Source organism: Manis pentadactyla, chromosome 7 (genome assembly GCF_030020395.1).
Source record: "Manis pentadactyla isolate mManPen7 chromosome 7, mManPen7.hap1, whole genome shotgun sequence".
NCBI classification, from domain to species: Eukaryota; Metazoa; Chordata; class Mammalia; order Pholidota; family Manidae; genus Manis; species Manis pentadactyla.
The window spans coordinates 85,409,355-85,429,047 of NC_080025.1; the positions used below are offsets into that span (position 1 = coordinate 85,409,355).

At 40.0% G+C, this 19,693-nt stretch overlaps 1 protein-coding gene across 1 annotated transcript in view; it reads left to right on the forward strand.

The window, feature by feature from the left end:
• The first annotated feature begins 3,717 nt into the window (after positions 1 to 3,717).
• Positions 3,718 to 19,693, forward strand: part of SCIN (scinderin) — an 83,826-nt gene continuing 67,850 nt past the window's right edge. Inside the window, exons 1-3 of the mRNA XM_036894554.2 lie at positions 3,718 to 4,011; positions 8,963 to 9,117; positions 13,137 to 13,298. Of these exons, the coding sequence (XP_036750449.2) occupies positions 3,813 to 4,011; positions 8,963 to 9,117; positions 13,137 to 13,298 (516 nt within the window). The 5' untranslated portion in view covers positions 3,718 to 3,812. The remainder of the gene's footprint in view (positions 4,012 to 8,962; positions 9,118 to 13,136; positions 13,299 to 19,693) is intronic.

Consider the following 19,693-nt stretch of genomic DNA (forward strand, 5'->3'; position numbering starts at 1 on the left):
GTTCTTGTAGGACTGGATTTGGAGAAGTGAATTAGCCACTCATCAATCTCAGTTGAGTTTACTGTCACTATATGCCAGGGGCTGTTTCAGCTTTTTATTTATTTACACATTTAATACTTGTGACAATCTTACACGGTGATTTCTATCCATATTACCATTCCACAGATGAGAAAAGTGAGCCACAATAATGTCAAGTAATTTGTCCAAACTCAATCAGTTGAAAAGTATAGGAGCCAAGATTCAGGCCAAGGCCATACTGCAAATAGGCCACTCCAGTTCTCTGCATGCCTTTCCCAAGGATGGGAACAAAAGTAGTAGCCAGAGAGCTGGCAGCTGGCAAGGATTTGAGAAACATTCGGGACTCCTTAGTTAATTGAATATGAAGATTAAATGAGAGTATTGAGTCAAAGTTAAATCATGTTGTTAAGGAAATTAGGAAGAATAGGAGGAGCATGTTTAGAGAGGAGATGAGATCCTTTTGATCACACTGAATTTCAACTAGGCAGGACCAGTTAGTTGGCAATACCCATCAGGAAGTTGCAAGTTTGAGTCTGGAGGTGGCATAGCCAGGACAGAACTAGTGTGATGGGAGTGAGGCCCCTAACCTCTGGCACAAAATTTAAGGGAGATGGCAAACAAAAACCAGTAATCAAGATCAATAATATTTCAATGCAATACATTTTAAAATGTCAACATTAATTGAGAAAATGATGAACCAAACATAATTAAGTAAAGGAAGATCAGTATTTTTCCTTTGCCTCAGCCTCCAATATGGCCTGGTATAGCCCTACTGACAATTCTGGCTTTATATGACATTTTGCTATTTTTATCATGATTTTTTGCATTTAATTTTGATTTGTTAAAATATTGCCTTAAAAGAGTATTGATCTTAATTACTGAGCTTTTTCTAGTGCTCCTGTAAATTCTGCAGCCCAACCAGGGGACTCATGTGCCTGACCCAAGTCCTGGCCTAAGCAATAAGAAATTTCACTTATCTATACCACACTACAGTTCTTTTTTTATTTCTTCACTAAAAGGAAATTATTTCTTTTTATTTTCATTTCTTCACTAAAAACAATTCCTTTCCTAAAAAGGAAGGAATTATACCTCAAACTGAAATTGAACTTCAATGAAAACTCTTATTTTTAAGTGATCTTAAGTCCATATCACCAGTTCTTATAAGTATTCCCCAGGGGAAGGAAAAAAATACATGATTTCCATTTTACAGCAAGGAAACTAAGACATGCAATGGCTCAGTGACAATGTAAAAGTTAAACTTCCTGGCATTACACAGGACACACTATATGAGAAACTTCTCTAGGGACAAACTGGAAGAAATGAAAATGTAAAGTATACTTAAGTAAACAAATTTTGGCCAAATAATTTGGATTGAAAGAGTACGTTTTTGTAAAGAGCATGTGTTTTTTAGTTCGATACAGTGGGGTTCAATTCCTCTTTGGCCACTCACCAGCTGGGTGACCTTTGTTGAGTTTCAAAGCTTCAGTTTTCTCAACTATAAAACAAACCTTATCATATCTAGCTTTCATTATTTTGGTTAGGAGGTAAAAAAAGAAAATGTGGTTATTATTATTTATCAATCAGGATGTCAACCTGTAAGAGATAACACTGATAAAATAGGAAAATTCCAGGGGATTTTTTTTTTTTAAATAGGCTATACATATATATACATATATGTATATATATGTATGCATATACATAGAGAGAGAGAGAGAGAGGGAGAAGTAGTAGGACAGAGAAACTAAAAAGGATAGTGCGTTTGAGGGGACAGCTGCTGGACCCCAAAAAGGAGAGAAAAAGTTACATTGCGTAATTTGTCTTTAAAGGTACAGTGACATTTGGTGGAGGGAAGCCAAGCAAATAAGTACTCAGATCCTACTCTCCTTTCTCCCTCTGATTTCCAACCACACCCTAAGCTAGTGGGCATCAGAGACCAGTTCTTTAGTTCACGCAGATAGGCCTTAAGGAAGGCTGCAGGATACAGAAGGGTACAGAAGAGATCTGGAGGAGCACAAGGAAGCTTACCATCACGCCATAATAGCCCATAATGATTGAGCACTTTCTATGTAATAGACACAAATCCTTTGTGTCATCTCATTTAATCCAAGGAACAACCTTTATGTTGCATACTATTATTTTCCCATTTTGTAGATGTGGGGCTTAAGGTGGTAGTTAGTTAAATTGCCGAAAGTCTCAGAACTAAGAGATGGAAGCAAGAATTGATGTACTATAGCCCATCATTGCAGAAGAAAAATAAATGTTAGTTTAGTTTCATAATTATCATCACCATTATCAAAACCATTTAATTCCAACCCCTCTTGCAATCATATTTCTTGAAACTTAATTTACAGTTGTAATAATGCATGTACATAATAAAGTATGTTAAAAAATGTTTACAACATTGTATTAGCAAAAGATAGACAAAATTTAAATGCCTATGAACTTAAACAGAGTAAATAAGTTATAGTACCTTCATAAGATAGAATACCATAGAGTAAGTAAAAGGCAGCTTTCTGAGTATGTGTATTGATACATATTGATATGTTTTAGATTAGGCTATCGTTTCTGTTAAAAAATAAAAAATAACTATGTCACCTATATTATTGTAGATAAAAATATCAAATCTATCCAGAAAAATACACAAGAAACTAGTAACTTAATTGCCTCTGGGTGGCAAGTGAAGTGAAGATATTTTTTTATTACACACCTTTGTACTTTTGAAGCTTTTACTGTCGTCATATAGTACCTATTTAAAAATATAAATTAAGGGAACAATCGAATTGTGCATAATTTGCGACCTGCTGGGGACTCTTGTAATGTAGGAAACAGTGAAAGAAAATGTACATGAATATATATCAGCTTGCTTACTCTTTAGATCCCCCAGCGATCTGCGTTTTCAATAACAATAAAACCCTTTCCTATACCAGATTCAGTTAAATGACTGCAAGACCAAAAGCAAACTTCTATATGTACTTTACAGTGCTGCAAAACCCAAATCTGTAGGGAAAACAATGAGGAAATTAGCTTTTGAATCCAGGTAACAGGTTACTCACAAGCAAGCTAAGCATTTCATAGCCACAATCAGCCCTGCCTGAGGACTCCCCAGGAGGACGGCTCCGGGTTTTTTCAGAAACTTTCTTGGTTCAAAGGAGGCAGGTGGCAAAGAGCTTAACAACAGCTCCTGAACCCCTGGGCTTCACGCAGCTCTGTCCCCGGGGTAGGACCGTCAGCCCTCCAGGTTTTCATCCTTTCCAGGAAACCCCACATGCTATTATTCATGCCTCTTTCAAAGTGGGAAGATCAAGACACAAACTCTTGTCGTCAGGAATGAAGAGACTGGGCCACCGAAAATGATGGAGTTGCTGATTAGGATGTTTGTTACCTCGACAGCCAATTAAAAAAAAAAAAAAGCCCCACCATGCGCCACCTACTTTTTTTAGTTCCCTCTATCTGTTGTCAGGGAAAATGTCCTTCCTTGGAGAAAGCGTTTCCTGGAGTTTCTGTAAGTTCTCTCCAGGCCTCAAGATTTCTGAGATTCCGATTCCCCTCCAGCCACAGACGAGGGCGTTAGGTGGCCGGTCCCGGGCGCAGCGCGTCGCCAGGGCAGCGGTCGCCCACTCCCGAGCGACTCCCGCCGGGGTGCTCAGCCCCTCCCGCCTCAGGGCCCCGCCTCCCCGCGGGCCAAACCCTATAAAGTCGGCGGCGACCCGGGTCCCGTCAGTCGGCCTCGGGCTAGTCCTGCTCTGAGGCCCGTGAGGTCCCGCCTCCTCCGCCGAGCATCGCGCGCCGGAGCCATGGCCCAGGAGCTGTACCACCCGGAGTTCGCCCGGGCGGGCCAGCAGGCGGGACTGCAGGTCTGGAGGATCGAGAAGCTGGAGCTGGTGCCGGTGCCCGAGAGGGCCCACGGCGACTTCTACGTCGGGGATGCCTACCTGGTGCTGCACACCGCCAAGGCGAGCCGGGGCTTCATCTACCGACTGCACTTCTGGCTCGGTAAGGGCGGCAGGCCGCTAGATCCAGACGCGCCCAGGTCGGGGAGCGGCGAGGCCGAGAGAAGTGGAGATTTGCGGGCAGCGAGAGGGTCGGGAGAGAGGCGGGGGCGCAAACTGGGCGGGCCTGCAGCGCCGCCGTGCCGCTGCGACCCCACCGGGGCAGCTCGGTTTGGGTTGGCCACCTTCTCCCGGCGAGTTCGCTTCTGCAAACGCGGCTGCAAGCAAAGGCGCCCCCAAGTAGGGAGCGGGCTTACTCCAGTGGCCTTGACCTTTGTCACGTCCATCTCCAGTGCTTTGGGGCTGGCTCGTCCAGCGTCTCCCCTTTTCAGCTCCCGCCCCCTAGTCCCACTCCTTCCCTGGGCGGCTGCTCCGCGCACCGCGCCTGGCCAAGTCCCGCTCACCTTCCGACAAGTTCAGTCCTGGTTTCCCTCTCGGGGAGATTAAGTCAAACAAGTTTGTGGGCATTCGCCGCAGCTGACAAGAAGTACCTTTTTTTTTCTAATGAGTGTTTTGCCCATTCTAATTCTGTTTTTTGCCCTTGGGCACCAGCTTGTATTTACTTCTTGCGGCGATTAATGTTTGGGGTCGCTTTAAATCAGGATTCCGCCTGCACCTGGTTGCTTGCGGGTTTGACTAACAAAAATTCCTGTTTATTAGGATGTTGGCAACGTTGGATGGAAGCAGGAAAAAAGTAATACAGATATTGTCAGTATAAATAGCTCTGTATAGCATATTTATTTATTTAGATGAGTTGCTTTATTTATAGTTATTATTTTTAAATGTATTATTTATCTTTTTGAACAAGGACACAGTGTGGAACAAAACCTCTCCTTTGGTAGTGGTAATTATTTTGGGCTGCACTCGAGCCAGGCTCTCAGGACACTGGGCCTTGTGTGTTCTACTTTTTCCACCTTCTACTTTTACTGGTAAACATCCTGAATGTCCAACCTCTCTCTGTGAGAGGAGCTCCCCCTCTCCGTCCAGCGCCCATCTAACAACGTGCCACTTATTTGAGCCTAACTGCCTTCTTTTAAAAGTGGCTTGCCTAACCTGGACTTGTGTTTCTTTTAGTTTTGTTCATTAGTTTATGGGGAAAACACACTTTAAAGTCCCTGAAAGCCATCGTTGTTATTTCTAACATTTGAAGATTTTAGGAAGCAAAATGGTAGGAAACATTGAGAAGTGATGTTCTAGTTGCTAGGGAACACCCACCTGGAGTAGGCACTCCAAATGAGAAATACATAGAGGGAGAAAGGACTGTTTTTGTTATAACATTTGACATTAACATTTTGTGCTTGCTAGAGGAGGCTGAAGTTGAGTTTCAAACACATTATGTCTTCCCTGTGTTATGTCACTATTCCTATTATAATAAATGGATTGGGGTCTATTTATATTTTATGCCAGAAAACTCTGAAACTTTAATATATAACCAAGTTTGTGAATGAATGTTGCCAGATAAAACAGTAATGTCCTCACTTAGGTCTTTGTTTCCAGAACTTGAATTAAAAGTGGCTGAAATGCCACATTTATCATTTTGGGGAATTAAAATCTGAAAGAACTTCATATCTTACTGTGGACAACAGTTAAGTCTGACTTTGAAGACTGTAAGAGCGCTTTGAACACAATTTTTTAATTCTACAGGTCTTCTTATCCAAATCATCTCTTTAAGCACTGTAATTTGTAGGGCTTACAGATTCAGGTTAACTGTTAATTATTCGTTTAGTGCTCACCAATTTCAAAAATTGTAATAGAAAATGCTTTGGGCAGAAACACTGATGACCATAGAGATCTGCTAAAACTAAAATTAATAGTGTGTTAATTAATAAGTTAATTCATTCACTAATTATTCAATGTGCCCAGCATTGTGTAAGGCTTTGCATATGAATGATTTATGAATCTTCCCTGAAAGTTTATAATCTCAAAAGGTGCAATAAGACAATAAGTGATCTCAGGTACAATGTGATAAGCACTGTGGAAGAGACACAAGTGTATGTGGTTATGGGGAAGCAGAGAATCCTTGATGGAAAAAAGGAAAATGAGGGTAACTGGGCAGGGGGCAGGGGAGGAGAGGGGGGAGTCCTGTGCCAAGAGTAAATCATGAGGAACATGGAAAAGCTGGGCATGAAATAGTCATCAGGACCTTTAAATGAAATTGTTCAGCAGCTCTTCCTACTTTGGTTCCCTGGAGCAACCTGGATTTCATCCAAAATACTCTACTTTCAGACCTAAATTCGGATGAATTCATGAAGACTAATCAAAGAGACAGACTGATAGAAACTTCCAAGGAGAGCTGAAAGTTAATGGGAAAAGAAAGTTTGACTACAGGAAACCAGTTGGAAGGAAGATGAAAGAGAGTGAAGCTAAGATTAGACTGGAATGGAAAAGTTTTATGAAACAGGCCAAGTAAGAGGAGAAAAGGGGAAACAAGAAGCAGGACAAAATAGGGGAATAGAGGAAGAGTCAGCTTTGCCTGATCTCTCCCTCAGTGTCCTTCCAGAATACCTTTACATATTTCATCTTTTTCAATTTCATTAAAAATTTTTTCTTTTATTTACAAAGTAAGAATTTGTTGCATATAACATAAAAGTTGTTGCATTAGACGTACCTAAAAAACATTTCAGCAGTACTTAGTTTAAATACATCTACCTTCTGCTTGTAATTACTTAGAGCACCATGTCTATGAGCCAGGCTAGACAATAAAGCTACCCTGTCACAGCCTGGACCTATGCCACAGAGACCAACCCTCACCGTTTCTCCTTGCCAGTTTTAAACTTTACCTAAGTATATATGAACACAACAAACCTTTATGGAATAACTACTCTGTTTTTTGTAGATGCTATTTATCAAATTGAAGGTGTTCCCTTGCATTTGTAATGTGGCAAGAGTTTTTATCATGAATGGATGCTCAATAAGCCTAGTTATTAAACCTCTCTCTTAATCTATGTTTTATAAAACCATCACACACCCCAAACCAATTTAGGAAGTTTACAGCATTTAAACAAATATAAAATAACACAAAACAACATAACAATGTGAAAGATATGAGTAAATTCAGGAGAGGGAAAAATTAATGAAATCATAAATAATATTCATATAGAAAGTTCATATGTTTCTGAACAGTTGGTAGAATTTCATCATAATACAACTGATAGTTTCTCCATTCAAGCGCTGATATTGGCTTCATTCAGACCTTTCATCCTCTTTAGGGCAAGGATGCTGGTTTATACATACTGATATTCTCTGGTCTAGCACAGTACATCAAATGCCAGCATAATTTAATTCACTTCTGGTTCAATTCATTAATTACATGCCTGTCCATTTACATTTACCTACAGAGACTTGGATTTTTACTTGTACAACAAGTAAGAATGTTTATAACAAATACATTTTCCTTAACACCTATCCTTGGTTTAAGTTTTCCTCTTAAAGCATCTCTACAAATCTACATGTATGACTGTTAATATTCTCATTTACAGATTGGAAAGTGGGCAGAAGAATGATACCAGAGTGCTCTAGGTCTGCAAAATTGCATGTGTCATTTTTTTAGGTGTATTAAATAAATTTCCTTTGACCACAAAAAGTTCAAGGTTACTATCATGTTAAATACTCTTCTAGCTACTGAATTTTTTTTTCCTGAGAACATAGTTCGCTATACAGGTCGCCTTTGAGAGTAAAGAAGGAATTGTAAAGAAATCCAATTCTTTCTTTAATATAGCTGACTGATTTTCTTTCTTCAACTTTGGTGAATGTTCTCAACTAGGGTTTCAAGTGAAAAAATATATATATATATATGTGGTATTGTTATAAATATATATATATATGTATGTATGTGTGTGTGTATATATATATGTGATATTGTTACAGTTTCTAAACTTCTGTGCATCAATTACCTATGGAATAAAATAACATACCCTGATTACCCCAAAATTTTACTGTTAATGGAGTCTTAGTAAAAAAAATATATATATCTACTAGTATTGTAGTTTTTAAAAGCCTGTGCTTCAGAATTACAGAAACCTGCCTCTGGGTCATGTTCTACCAAAGGTCAACATTTTGATCTCAGGAAAGTTACTGGGCCTCCCTAAGCCTGCATTTTCTCTGTTGTAACATGGTAGAAAGTAGTTCCTGCAGTTGCTTGAATATGAAATGAGGTTATCGATGTGAAACACTAGCAGAATGGCCCATAGCAAGGGTACTATATAAATGCATAAATGTTAGTTATTCTTATTTCTAGAATAATTTATGATTTTCATACAGCTGAGATGTAATAAGGGCTTTGAAGTGTTTTTCATAAAATGTGAGTTCCCCTTAGGACTGTCCTCTCTCTGATCTTTGTGTACACTGGAGATACTGGTTCCTAAGAATTGGTATTTCAACCTCAGTAAGCTTGCCTGGAGAATATCAGTGTTAGAAATGTGAAAATGTATGTGTGTTAAAACTCTGGGCTAATACTACATTTACTAACATTCAATAGACATTAGAATGCTAGTGATTTTACTCTCCCTTTTCCTTTAAAGAATATTATCTTACACTGGTAAGATAATGAAGTGGGGACACTGGGATTCAAAAACAGGGATAAGGTTAAATTACATTAATTTTCCCATTCTAAAAACCACTTGCTTTCCTGAAGTTATTTAGATATGGCCTGTGATGTTCGTATGCTCTACAAATATAAACATATAAACATATTAGAAGCTTAAATTTTGATGCTAAAAAAGGTTAAAACAATTGCAAAATGTTTTCATGGCTTGATTTTATTGACTTTATCAAATGAGTCTGAGTCCTACTGGAATATATTGTTTTATCTTCCTCAGTATATTCAGACAGTATTGTTTCTTTCAAAAAAATGTAAGGTATTGGAAAATAAGAACAAAATAATTCTTTTAGTTATCAGCAAAATAATATTTTATATCACATGTTGATAAACAAGGTGCTGTCATTTGATATTTCAGGAAAGGAGTGTACTCAGGATGAAAGTACAGCAGCTGCCATCTTTACAGTTCAGATGGATGACTATTTGGGTGGCAAACCAGTGCAGAATAGAGAACTTCAAGGATATGAATCTACTGATTTTGTGGGCTATTTCAAAGGAGGTCTTAAATACAAGGTATGTAGCTCCTTCAAACGAATTCTGTTATGACCCCCTTTCTCTTCCTATCCATCCACACCTCATGTCTTCATAGAATGAAAGTTCACTGAGGGCAGGGTTTTGTGTTTTGTTTTGTTTTTAATCTGTTTTGTTCATGAAATGTATCTCCATACCTGCTAACTACATAGTAGGTGCTCAATAAATGTTTGTGGAATGTATGGTGTAATATGTGAAATATTCTGGTGGTATCATTTCATAGGTTAATTTTTAACAATGTTAAGAGCTTTCAATTAGGTCATCATGAGAAAGCCCTTTAAAATTGTGTGAAGTTACTTCAATAATTAAATATTTGTAACTTGGATATTAACAGTTTCCATTTTTGCTGTTCTAAGTCTAAATTTGCTACAAATAATCCACAGTTTAGGAAAATCAATTTTCTAGAATATCTTGAAACAGTATTTATAACAATTATAGCTTCAGTTAATACAAAGAACTATATACACATTTCCCAAATAGAGTGGTTTGATCTTGGAATTATACTAATGAAACCTTTGAGTTGAACATGTATGTTGTTTGACCTCATGAACTCAAATGCAACTGGTGCACACACACATATATGCACAGTTTCTGTGTATTCGCCTAAAACACTAATTACCAAATGGCTTTACTTCTGAAAATAAAAACAAAAACAAATAGTTAAATAGTTCTGTCCCTTTAAGGTAACCTTCAGTAAAGGGTATAACTTTTTTCTGGAATTCTCTCCTGACCCTTGCAGACCAGCCTCCTTCACCACCCTCATTATCCCAGGAGTATTTGGTTAAAGTGTGAGGAATACCCTCCCCAGACAAACATTCCAGAAACCACCCTTTTCAAAAACAAAACATGCTGTAACAGGTGGGCTGCACCTAACCCTCAGGCTTATTAGCCTAATGCAGAATTAAAACCTCAAAGCTAGATTAGAATTCTTGATATATACTAAATTTGTCTACTGCGGTACCAGGGTTTATTTCTAGTTTTAGCTGATCATCACCTTAGTTGAATATTTTGTAATGCCATTGAAATCAGGATGAAACATTTAAAGATTTCCTCTCTCTTTTGAAGTCCTTCTTTCACTCTAGGCTATGAACAGTGCTAAATATGAAGCCATTATCTCTCATTTTATTTAATTAATAAGAGTTACTACAGTTTATGTCAAATGATCTGAAATTTCCTTTTTATCACTGAACCCGACATTATGAATAAGCTGGGTCTCATAGTTATTAAAAGCATGTACAGAAAAAAAGCATGTATTAGAAGCCATCATCCTGTTTATGAACCTATTTCTGCCACATGATTTGTTTGTCTCAGGGTAAGTGCATAAGCTTTCTGTGCTCAGTTTCCCCAAATGTACAGTGGGTATAACAGCTTCTTCATATAGGTGTTTAAGGATTGAGGACTACATTAAATAAAAAAAATACCTATGTAGTACATATGTATTTGGTAGGACTTATTAATCCTTCTGGCTCTTAGCAGGACTTCTGAAATCAGACTTCTGGATACATAATTAAAAGTGGACATGATAAAAGTAATTTAACTGTTATTGGATAATTACCTTCTAATTCTTAAAATAAAAACCAGCATTTTTTAGAAAGAATGTTTGTAAATGGAGGTCAAATTTTTCAGCAAAAAAATCAATTCAATGTCTTACCATTAGTAACATTGAGCAGATGACAAAGTGTGCAGTTGCAACAATACTTGAAAGGAAATATGGAAGCAAAGGTAATTTACCACCTGGAATAGCCAAGACTATTATACTATACTTTATTTCATGCTTATAGGAATGTGCTAAGCACCTCACATATATTATCTCATTTAATCCGGACTACAGCCCTGTGGTGCAGTTCCCATCATTATTACCCTATTGAGATAAGTAAACAAAAGCTTAAAGAGACTATATAATTTACCGAAGTCTAATAAGCCAAAGTCTAAAAGCCATTATCCTGGTTATGTACCTATTTCTGCCACATATGTGACTGGGTGGCCATCCAGCCCCAGTGCCTAAGCTGGTGACATTATATTATGATGCTCTCAACATAAATAAATAGCTCAAATCAGGATGAAATTTTTATTTAAGATCACTCTAGGAAATGGGATATTGTGTCTATTTAGAATAGGCAAATCTTGGCCAAGCTACCCTTACCAAATCAGCAACAACCGTATTTAGTTGCCATATGTAGTGTAAAGGTTCAACTAGGAAACTTGAAGATCATCTTCTCATGTTATTTAACTGACTTGAGGTTTTTAATCTCTGAGGTCTTTTTAGGGGATTAGAGAGGGGTTATAGAGGACTATACTTAACACTGCTTCCTTATATTGAATGTCTGGTTAATCACACCTTTCCCAAAATCAAGATGCAGCCGTAGGCCATGGTTGTAAATATTGCCCATGAGACATCTGTCAGTCAGCAAAACTGTACTTCCAGTGCCATTGATTGAGACATCATCCAGTTAGTCTTCATTTTACTGTATGAAAGTAGAGAGAGGCTGGCAGTTTCTAAGGTTGATTCAAACAATATTCACAGAACTACTTACTGTCTAATACAGACAACAATTTTTCCTTTGTGCCTTTTGGGCATCAAATATTAAAGACAAATTTAATTTTTAAAATACTGTTAATATTCAGAATGTGTTTTACTTTGATGGTTCCTTCTAAGAAATTAGCCTAAATGTAAAATATGAATCCTCAGTCAAAATCTATTCTACATTTTGTCACTTTCTTTTCAGATCACAGAGTTCTTATACTATTTTTTATCAGATCACAATGTACTTATTTTTTTTAAAGTGAAATGGGCAAGAGCAATAATGTATAGATGAAAACTTGTATTTTTTATTATATAATACTTATTTGTTCAGTCAAGAAATATGGCAATCTTTGTAAAATTATGGACTAGGGAATTGTTATATATTCCTTAAAATTTGTGGTTATAAGTGTCCTGAACAAAGCCTTTTTGTTCATGAGGGTCTTTTCCTAGAAAATGGTGAGAATTTAAAGTCAATGGAAGTTTAAAGAATGTGCTAATGATTATACTTGCAATTTACCTTCTTTCTTTTATTTATTGTCTGTTTATATAATAAACTTGAAAGTTAGGTAATTTTAGAGGTTTCTTAGACTACTAATTTTTTATCATTTATCATGGGAGACCTTGGAACAGTAAATTACAGATTTGTTTGCACTGCATCTTTATTATGAACATACCTCATAATTAATTGTGGCAATAAGTAAAGATTATTGTTTCTAACATTTAATTAGGAAAAAAACTGAAATGGTAAAAGCTGATTTCAAATAATTCAAGAAGATGTACTTGATATAGTTGATATTTTTTCTTTGGCATTTAATTGAATGCAGTTCTGTTTTATTTTATTTTGTTTGGTTTTGTTTGGTTGGGGATGTGCGACCAAATTTAGAGTATAAATACTGCCATGTTTAGCAAACTCTTTTTGCCAAATAAATAAAGACAGTTGATTTTTTAAATGTAGCTGCATGGACCATAAATAGGAGCAACCCATAACCAGCAGCACTCAGCTCTCTGTCCTAACGCCATGTTAGTGGAGTGTGAGGGTGCCTAGTTCTCTGGGCGCTTCTCATCTGGATTTGTTAAGTCTCTTCTCCAACCTCCCCGTCACCTTTCTCCCTGAAATCCTCGTCTGCCTTCTCACTCAAAGACTGAGAGTCATGAGCTCCCAAAGGACCAAGCTATGGCTTCTTGCTTGTAAGTAGCAGGTTTATTGTCTGAAGGCTCTCAGTAAATATTTGCAATATTACACTGAACGCTTAAATAGCAAGGAAAAAGAACCTGAAAATGTAGAAAATGAAAACTTGTTGATTTGCCAAGGAATTCTCTTCTGCACATTTAATTTTTCACATGCACTCAGGTGGCTATTTTATCTTGTCCTGACAGGTGGTTTTGGCACAAACACCTGTGGTTTTTTGCACTTGCCATGTCTACATAGAAGCCTCATGTGTTTTGTTTTCTTTTCTGTCCCCCTCCCACTGTTCAGTCTGGAGGTGTGGCATCTGGACTAAATCATGTTCTCACAAATGACCTGACTGCCAAGAGACTCCTGCATGTGAAGGGTCGGAGAGTGGTCAGGGCCACAGAAGTGCCCCTGAGCTGGGACAGTTTCAACAAGGGTGACTGCTTCATCATTGACCTTGGCACTGTAAGTATTATATACACATGTAGTTTAAAGGAAAGTAAATCCATCAAATCAGATGGACATGTCATGGAAGATAATCACTTTTCTACACACTAGAAAGAAGTCATATTTATGTGGGAGGTAATCATATCATATGAGTAATTGGCAAGCATTTAAATGACACATTAAGTGGGACTTCAGAATTTTTTGTTTTCTTTGACAGGTTTAGAATAGAGTGGTGATTTACTTCTTCCTGTCATACAATAGTGTCCTGCCAATGGGTTTCAGCCCCTGGCAAGTTCTTTATGTATTCAATGTGACCAAAGAAATTGACAGCAGAATGTTCTTTGGGGTGAAAGGTTTATTACTCAGCTTGTTCTACTGTTGGTAGGTCGAGCACTAGCATCTTTGCCTCCTTGCAGAGCACTGGACTGAGCTCTCTATATATAGCACAATAATGGCTTATTGCCTAAAGGTGTGGAAGGGTAGCCTAACAACAGGCCAGTTACATCATCAGGTGGTTTAAGTTCAGTGAGGATCCTGGCCATAGTAAGCCCAACTTCCCCACACTCCACCCCTCAAGGATTCTCGCCTTACAGTCTACATGCTTTCAGTCTTCCACAATGGTCCCTGTGCAAGAAAGCTGGAGCACTATAACCAGATTCCACAACAGCAACAGAGGATAACAACAACTTAGAGATAATAAAAATTATAATAATCCTCAAGCCAGAGAAGACTACTAATAACAAAAATTATAATAAACCTCAAGCCAGAGGAAGTTCGGAATCCACAAAGACTTTAGGGGCTCTAAGACATATATTTTAATGCCACTAACATAGGCAAATCTTGTCCATCAGGTAGGATGCATGCCAGAGAGTGGTCCTGTGATAGGACTGTAGCAGGAAGGGGGTCCTGTCCAGGTCTAGTATACCATACCTTTACTCCTTTCCCCATGGGGGTTACTGAAGGGTCTATATATAGTGCTACTGGAGGTGCATGCACTGGCCATAATGATAAAACAAAACTTCCCTGTAAGATGCTCCTACCTTATGGCGGTTCAGGATATACTACTGTGATCTTTGGCGGCCACTCTGCTGTTATTCCAGGAATACACAGGAGGCCAGCTTCCTGTCCGCAAGGTGCCAGGAGAGCCAGATATCATTGGTCCATGTGTCAAAAGGTCCAAGGCCACGTCCACTCAATGGAGTCTCCAGGGTTCAGTGCAGTTGGTGCTGCCAGCAAGATGTTATTCTGGTGGCCGAACCTCGGCTTCAGTGATTCTTCCTTGGTTTGTACTTGCAGTTGAATGGAGGAGGCAGCCATATATGTTAACATGTCTACGGGGCTCAGGGCTCCCTTTTGGTGTCTCGTTTAAATGCCATAGCACGGTCCATAAGTGGACTGACCACACTTACAGACTATTTGTATCTGACTTTAGTCCGGATTTTAACAAGCCATTGTGCCTCTCTATTATGCCTGCAGCGGTAGGATTGTATGGCACATGAAACTTCCATTTCATTCTCAGCTGTTGCACCCATTCTTGCAGTGTATGTTCAGTAAAATGGGTGCTCTGATCACTCTCAATTACCTGTGGTTGGCCATAGGTAGCAAAGAGACACTCCAGGCCTCTTTTGGTCATCTGCTGGTCTACACAACAGGTAGGAAAAGCAACTAGAAGTCCAGTAGCTGTGTCCACACAAGTCATTGCATACCAATATCCTTCTGACACAGGCAGAGGCCCAATATAGTCTATCTGCCACCTGACGAGGGGTATAGCCCCTTAGCTATTGTCCCATGTTGCTGTGGAACTTGGTGTAAGTCCCTTCTGGAGGGGTGCCGGGCTCTACTAACTTCTTTGAAGGTTAAAGGCAAGCCCCACCAATGGGCTGTAGCCCACATTGTCTTTTGCCCCGCATGCAACAAATGCTGATGTAGCCATTGGGCTACATGAGAGGCAGGCTTTCCTTCTAACCAACGTATCTGGGTCAATTTACCTGCTTCATCATTTCCTGGGGATGCCAGTGGCAAATGACCTGTCACATGGTATACTGTAATTATTTTAGTCTGACCACAGGCCCATAAGTCTTGCCACAATTCTTGCCCCCAAAGGGGTTGGTGACCAACCAGCCAGTTGGCATGGTACCAGGTTGGTAGCCACAGGGTCAAGACCCGATAGACAGTCCAGCTGTCAGTGCCAACAACTATAGGGGAGGGCTCCTTGCTGATCACAAGCCACATAGCCCACAACTCTGCCCACTGGCTGCTCTTCCCCTCACTATCTTCCATCCATATTGTCTCAGTCTTAGGATGGAAAGCTATGGCCCTCCATTTTGGGGGCTGCCCACGGCTGGAGCCATCTGTGTACTATGCATCTTCGGGTATAGGGGCTCTTCTCTCCCAATAGGGACTCTCTGCTACTAAAGGTTCAAAAGCAAGTTCTTTCTCCTTTTCACTACTATATGTCACCGGCCCCAACAAGCATTGGAGTTCTTCACTCACGGGACTACTAGAGAGGGCACTATGCTGCTGTAGATAAGCACCCCACTTGGCTAGTGTGGCTGTTTGTGCCACACCACTCCTTGGCTTTTGCATCCAGTCTCATACCCACCCCAGATGGAATAGGTGGTTATCACCTTTATTGGGGCCATTCCAGTGATGGGTTCTGTAGCCAGCAAGGCATGATAAACGGAAGCCAGTTGTTTTTCTGTCAAAATGTATCGTACCTCTGCCCCTTTCCAGAGTTGTGACCAGAATCCAACGGGTTGGCGAGTTCGTTCAAGCCACTGCCGGAAACCCCTGCCATAACCATCTTCAGTCACATGAATGTACAGCTCACAGGGCCTTGATGGGTCTATCACACTCAAGGCCTGCACAGCCTTGACTGCCCGTTTTGCTGTAGTAAAGGCAGATGCACATGTCTCATCCCAGTCCCACCTGATGCCCTTTCGTACCAACCAGTATAAGGGCTTCAGAATTTGTGCCAAATGCAGTATAAACACTCTCCAGTAGCCTAGAAGACCCAGAAACTCCTGTAGCAATGTTATAGTTGTGGGGGTAGGAAAGGCCTGGACTTTGTCTATAACTGCTTCTGGTATAACTTTGGTCTTACTCAACCAGACGACCTCCAAGAATTTGACAGGCAAACCAGGTGCCTGAACCTTGCTGCTGTTCACAGCCCATCCTTTCTCCTGTAAATGCTGCAGCAGTCTAGGTGCTGCACCTTCTAGATCTGAAAGAGAATCGGATGTGAGCACGACATCATCAATATAATGGTACAGCCGCACCGTTGGCAGTTTTTCCCATGCTGCCAAGTCCTGGGCTACAAGTCCATGACAGATGGTGTGGCGGTGGAGGTATCCCTGTGGAAGGATGGGGAAAGTCTATTGCCGTCCTTCCCACGTGTAGGCAAACTGTTCCTGACTTTCCTGCTCAATGTCAATGGAAAAGAAGGCATTAGCAAGATCTACCACATAATGGTATGTTCCTAGTTCATGGCTGAGGGTATCCATCAGGCCTGCAATAGAGGGGACAGCAGCATGCATAGGGGGTATGACCTTATTCAGTTCTCTGTAATCCACAGTCATACGCTAAGAGCCATCTGTCCTTTTTACTGGCCACACTGGGGAATTGAAAGGACTATGGGTGGGCTTTATAATACCCACGTTTTTCAGCTCCTGGAGTGTTTCTCCAGTCTCTTTATGTCCTCCAGGCAGTTTGTATTGTTTGGTATTAGTCACCCATAGAGGCACAGGCAAAGCTATGGGCGGGTGCCTAGCATGTCCCCTCAGAACTTCCTTTACCACATGTACTCTCAGTCTGAACTCACCTGCAGTGGTCTGCAACTATAAACCCTGCAGGATATCAATCCCCAAAACATACTTAGGGATAGGAGATATATACATGGTATATATAGATGCCCTATTCCCAAAGGGAATTGGGGTTTTTTCACTCTGATAACCTTACCCCTGTATCCATCTATGATAGTGGGGTTCCCAGGGAAGCGCTCAGGGTCACATTCTGCGCCTGTGTCCACCACAGCCAGGACACATTGTATGTTCACTGGGGAACAATGGGTAGCTATTTCAACATGTGGCCTCCAGTCCCTCTCTGGTCCCTCAGGGCAGATACCTTGACCTTCCCCTCAGTCAAACTGTGTTCCCCAATCATCTTCCTGTGTGGGCTCAAGTGAGGTTGGCTCACTTTCCAGCAGGAAGTCTTGCAAACACACAGGCTGGACTCGTGACTCTATCTGCTGAATCCCTAACTCAGGAGATCTGCGCTGGGAGTACAAACCTCCATTTCATGGTGCTTTCATGATACCCTCGTGATTACGGGGTTGGAAAGCTGGGACAGGCAGAGGTCCTGGGGAGACTGGGATTCCAGCCACTTGCGGAAAGGAGGGATCCATATCCGGCTGCTCTGGGACAAAAGCTTACACCTGTGTGCTCGGTCCACTGGTTCAGGCAGTGGAGACAGGCATAGCAGCCTAGAAGCAGGAAACAGCTCTTTCCTACCCCCAGGAACCAATACTGCTTCCCTGGAACCCCCGACATTGCTTCAGGAGCTGAGAAACTCCAGAATAGAGCTTCTGGACACTAGAGGGCACCATATACAAACATGAAACGCCAAAGAAACCTGGTCTAGAGTAAAATTATTAATACAACTCCCGAGAAAGATTTAAATGACATGGACCTCATGACTCTTCCTGAAAGCGAGTTCAAAATAAAAATCATTAACATGCTAGTGGAGGTACAGAAAGATATCCAAAAACTCAGGAATGAATTCCTATCAGAGATCCAATTATTGAAGAACACAATGGAGGGTATTAAAAGCAGGTTGGATACAGTGGACAATATGATAAATGAAATAGAAACCAGAGAAGTGGAATACAAAGAAGCTGAGGCACAGAGAAAAAAGGATCTCCAGGAATGAAAGAATATTGAGAGAACTGTGTGACCAATCCAAACGGAACAATATTCGCATTATACGGATACCAGAAGAAGAAGAAGAGAGCAAAAGGGATAGAAAGTGTCTTTGAGGAGGTAATTGCTGAAAACCTCCCCAGTCTGGGAAAGGAGATAGTCTCTCAGATCATGGAGATCCACAGATCTCCCAACACAAGGGACCCAAGGAAGGCAACACCAAGACATATAGTAATTAAAATGGCAAAGATCAAGGATAAAGACAGACCATTAAAAGCAGCCAGAGAGAGAAATAAGATCACATACAAAGGAAAGCCCATCAGGCTAACATCAGACTTCTCAGCAGAAACCTTACAGGCCAGAAGGGAGTGGCATGATGTATTTAATGCCATGAAGCAGAAGGGCCTGGAACCAAGATTACTTTATCCACAAGATTATCATTCAAATTTGAAGGGAGTATTAAACAATTTTCAGATAAGCAAAAGCTTAGAGAATTTACCTCCCACAAATCATCTCTACAGTCTGTTTTGGAGGGGCTGCTATAGATGGAAGTGTTCCTAGGGTTTAATAGCTGGCACCAGAGGTAGTAAAACCACAGGAAAGAAAGTAGAACAACTAATTACAAAAATACAAAATTAAATTAACTATCCCCAAAGTCAATCAAGGGATAGACAAACATTACAGAAGATGATACCTAATATATAAAGAATGGAGGAGGAAGAAAAAGGAGAAAAAGAAAAGAACCTTTATATTGTGTTTGTAATAGCATATTAAGTGAGTCAAGTTAGACTCATAGATAGTAAGGAAGTTAACCTTGAACTTCTAGCAACCACGAATCTAAAGTCTGCAATGGCAATAAGTACATACCTATTGACAATCACCCTAAATGTAAATGGACTGAATGCACCAATCAAAAGACATAGAGTCACTGAATGGATAAAAAAACAAAACCCATCTATATGCTGCCTACAAGAGACTCACTTCAAACCCAAATACATACACACACTAAAAGTCAAGGGATGGAAAAAGATATTTCATGCAACTAATAGAGAGAAAAAAGCAGGAGTTGCAGTACTTATATCAGACAAAGTAGACTTCAAAACAAAGAAAGTTACAAGAGACAAAGAAGGAAGTTACATAATGATAAAGGGTCAGTTCAACAAGAGGATATAACCATTATAAATATCTATGCTCGCAACACAGGAGCACCTACATATGTGAAACAAATACTAACAGAATTAAAAGGGGAAATAGAATGCAATGCATTCATTCTAGGAGACTTCAACACTCCACTCACTCTTAAGGACAGATCAACCAGACAGAAAATAAGTAAAGACCCAGAGGCACTGAACAACACATTAGAACAGATGGACCTAACAGACATCTACAGAACACTCCAACCAAATGCAGCAGAATACACATTCTTCTCAAGTCCACATGGAACTTTTTTAAGAATATATCATATACTAGGCCACAAAAAGAGCTTCAGTAAATTCA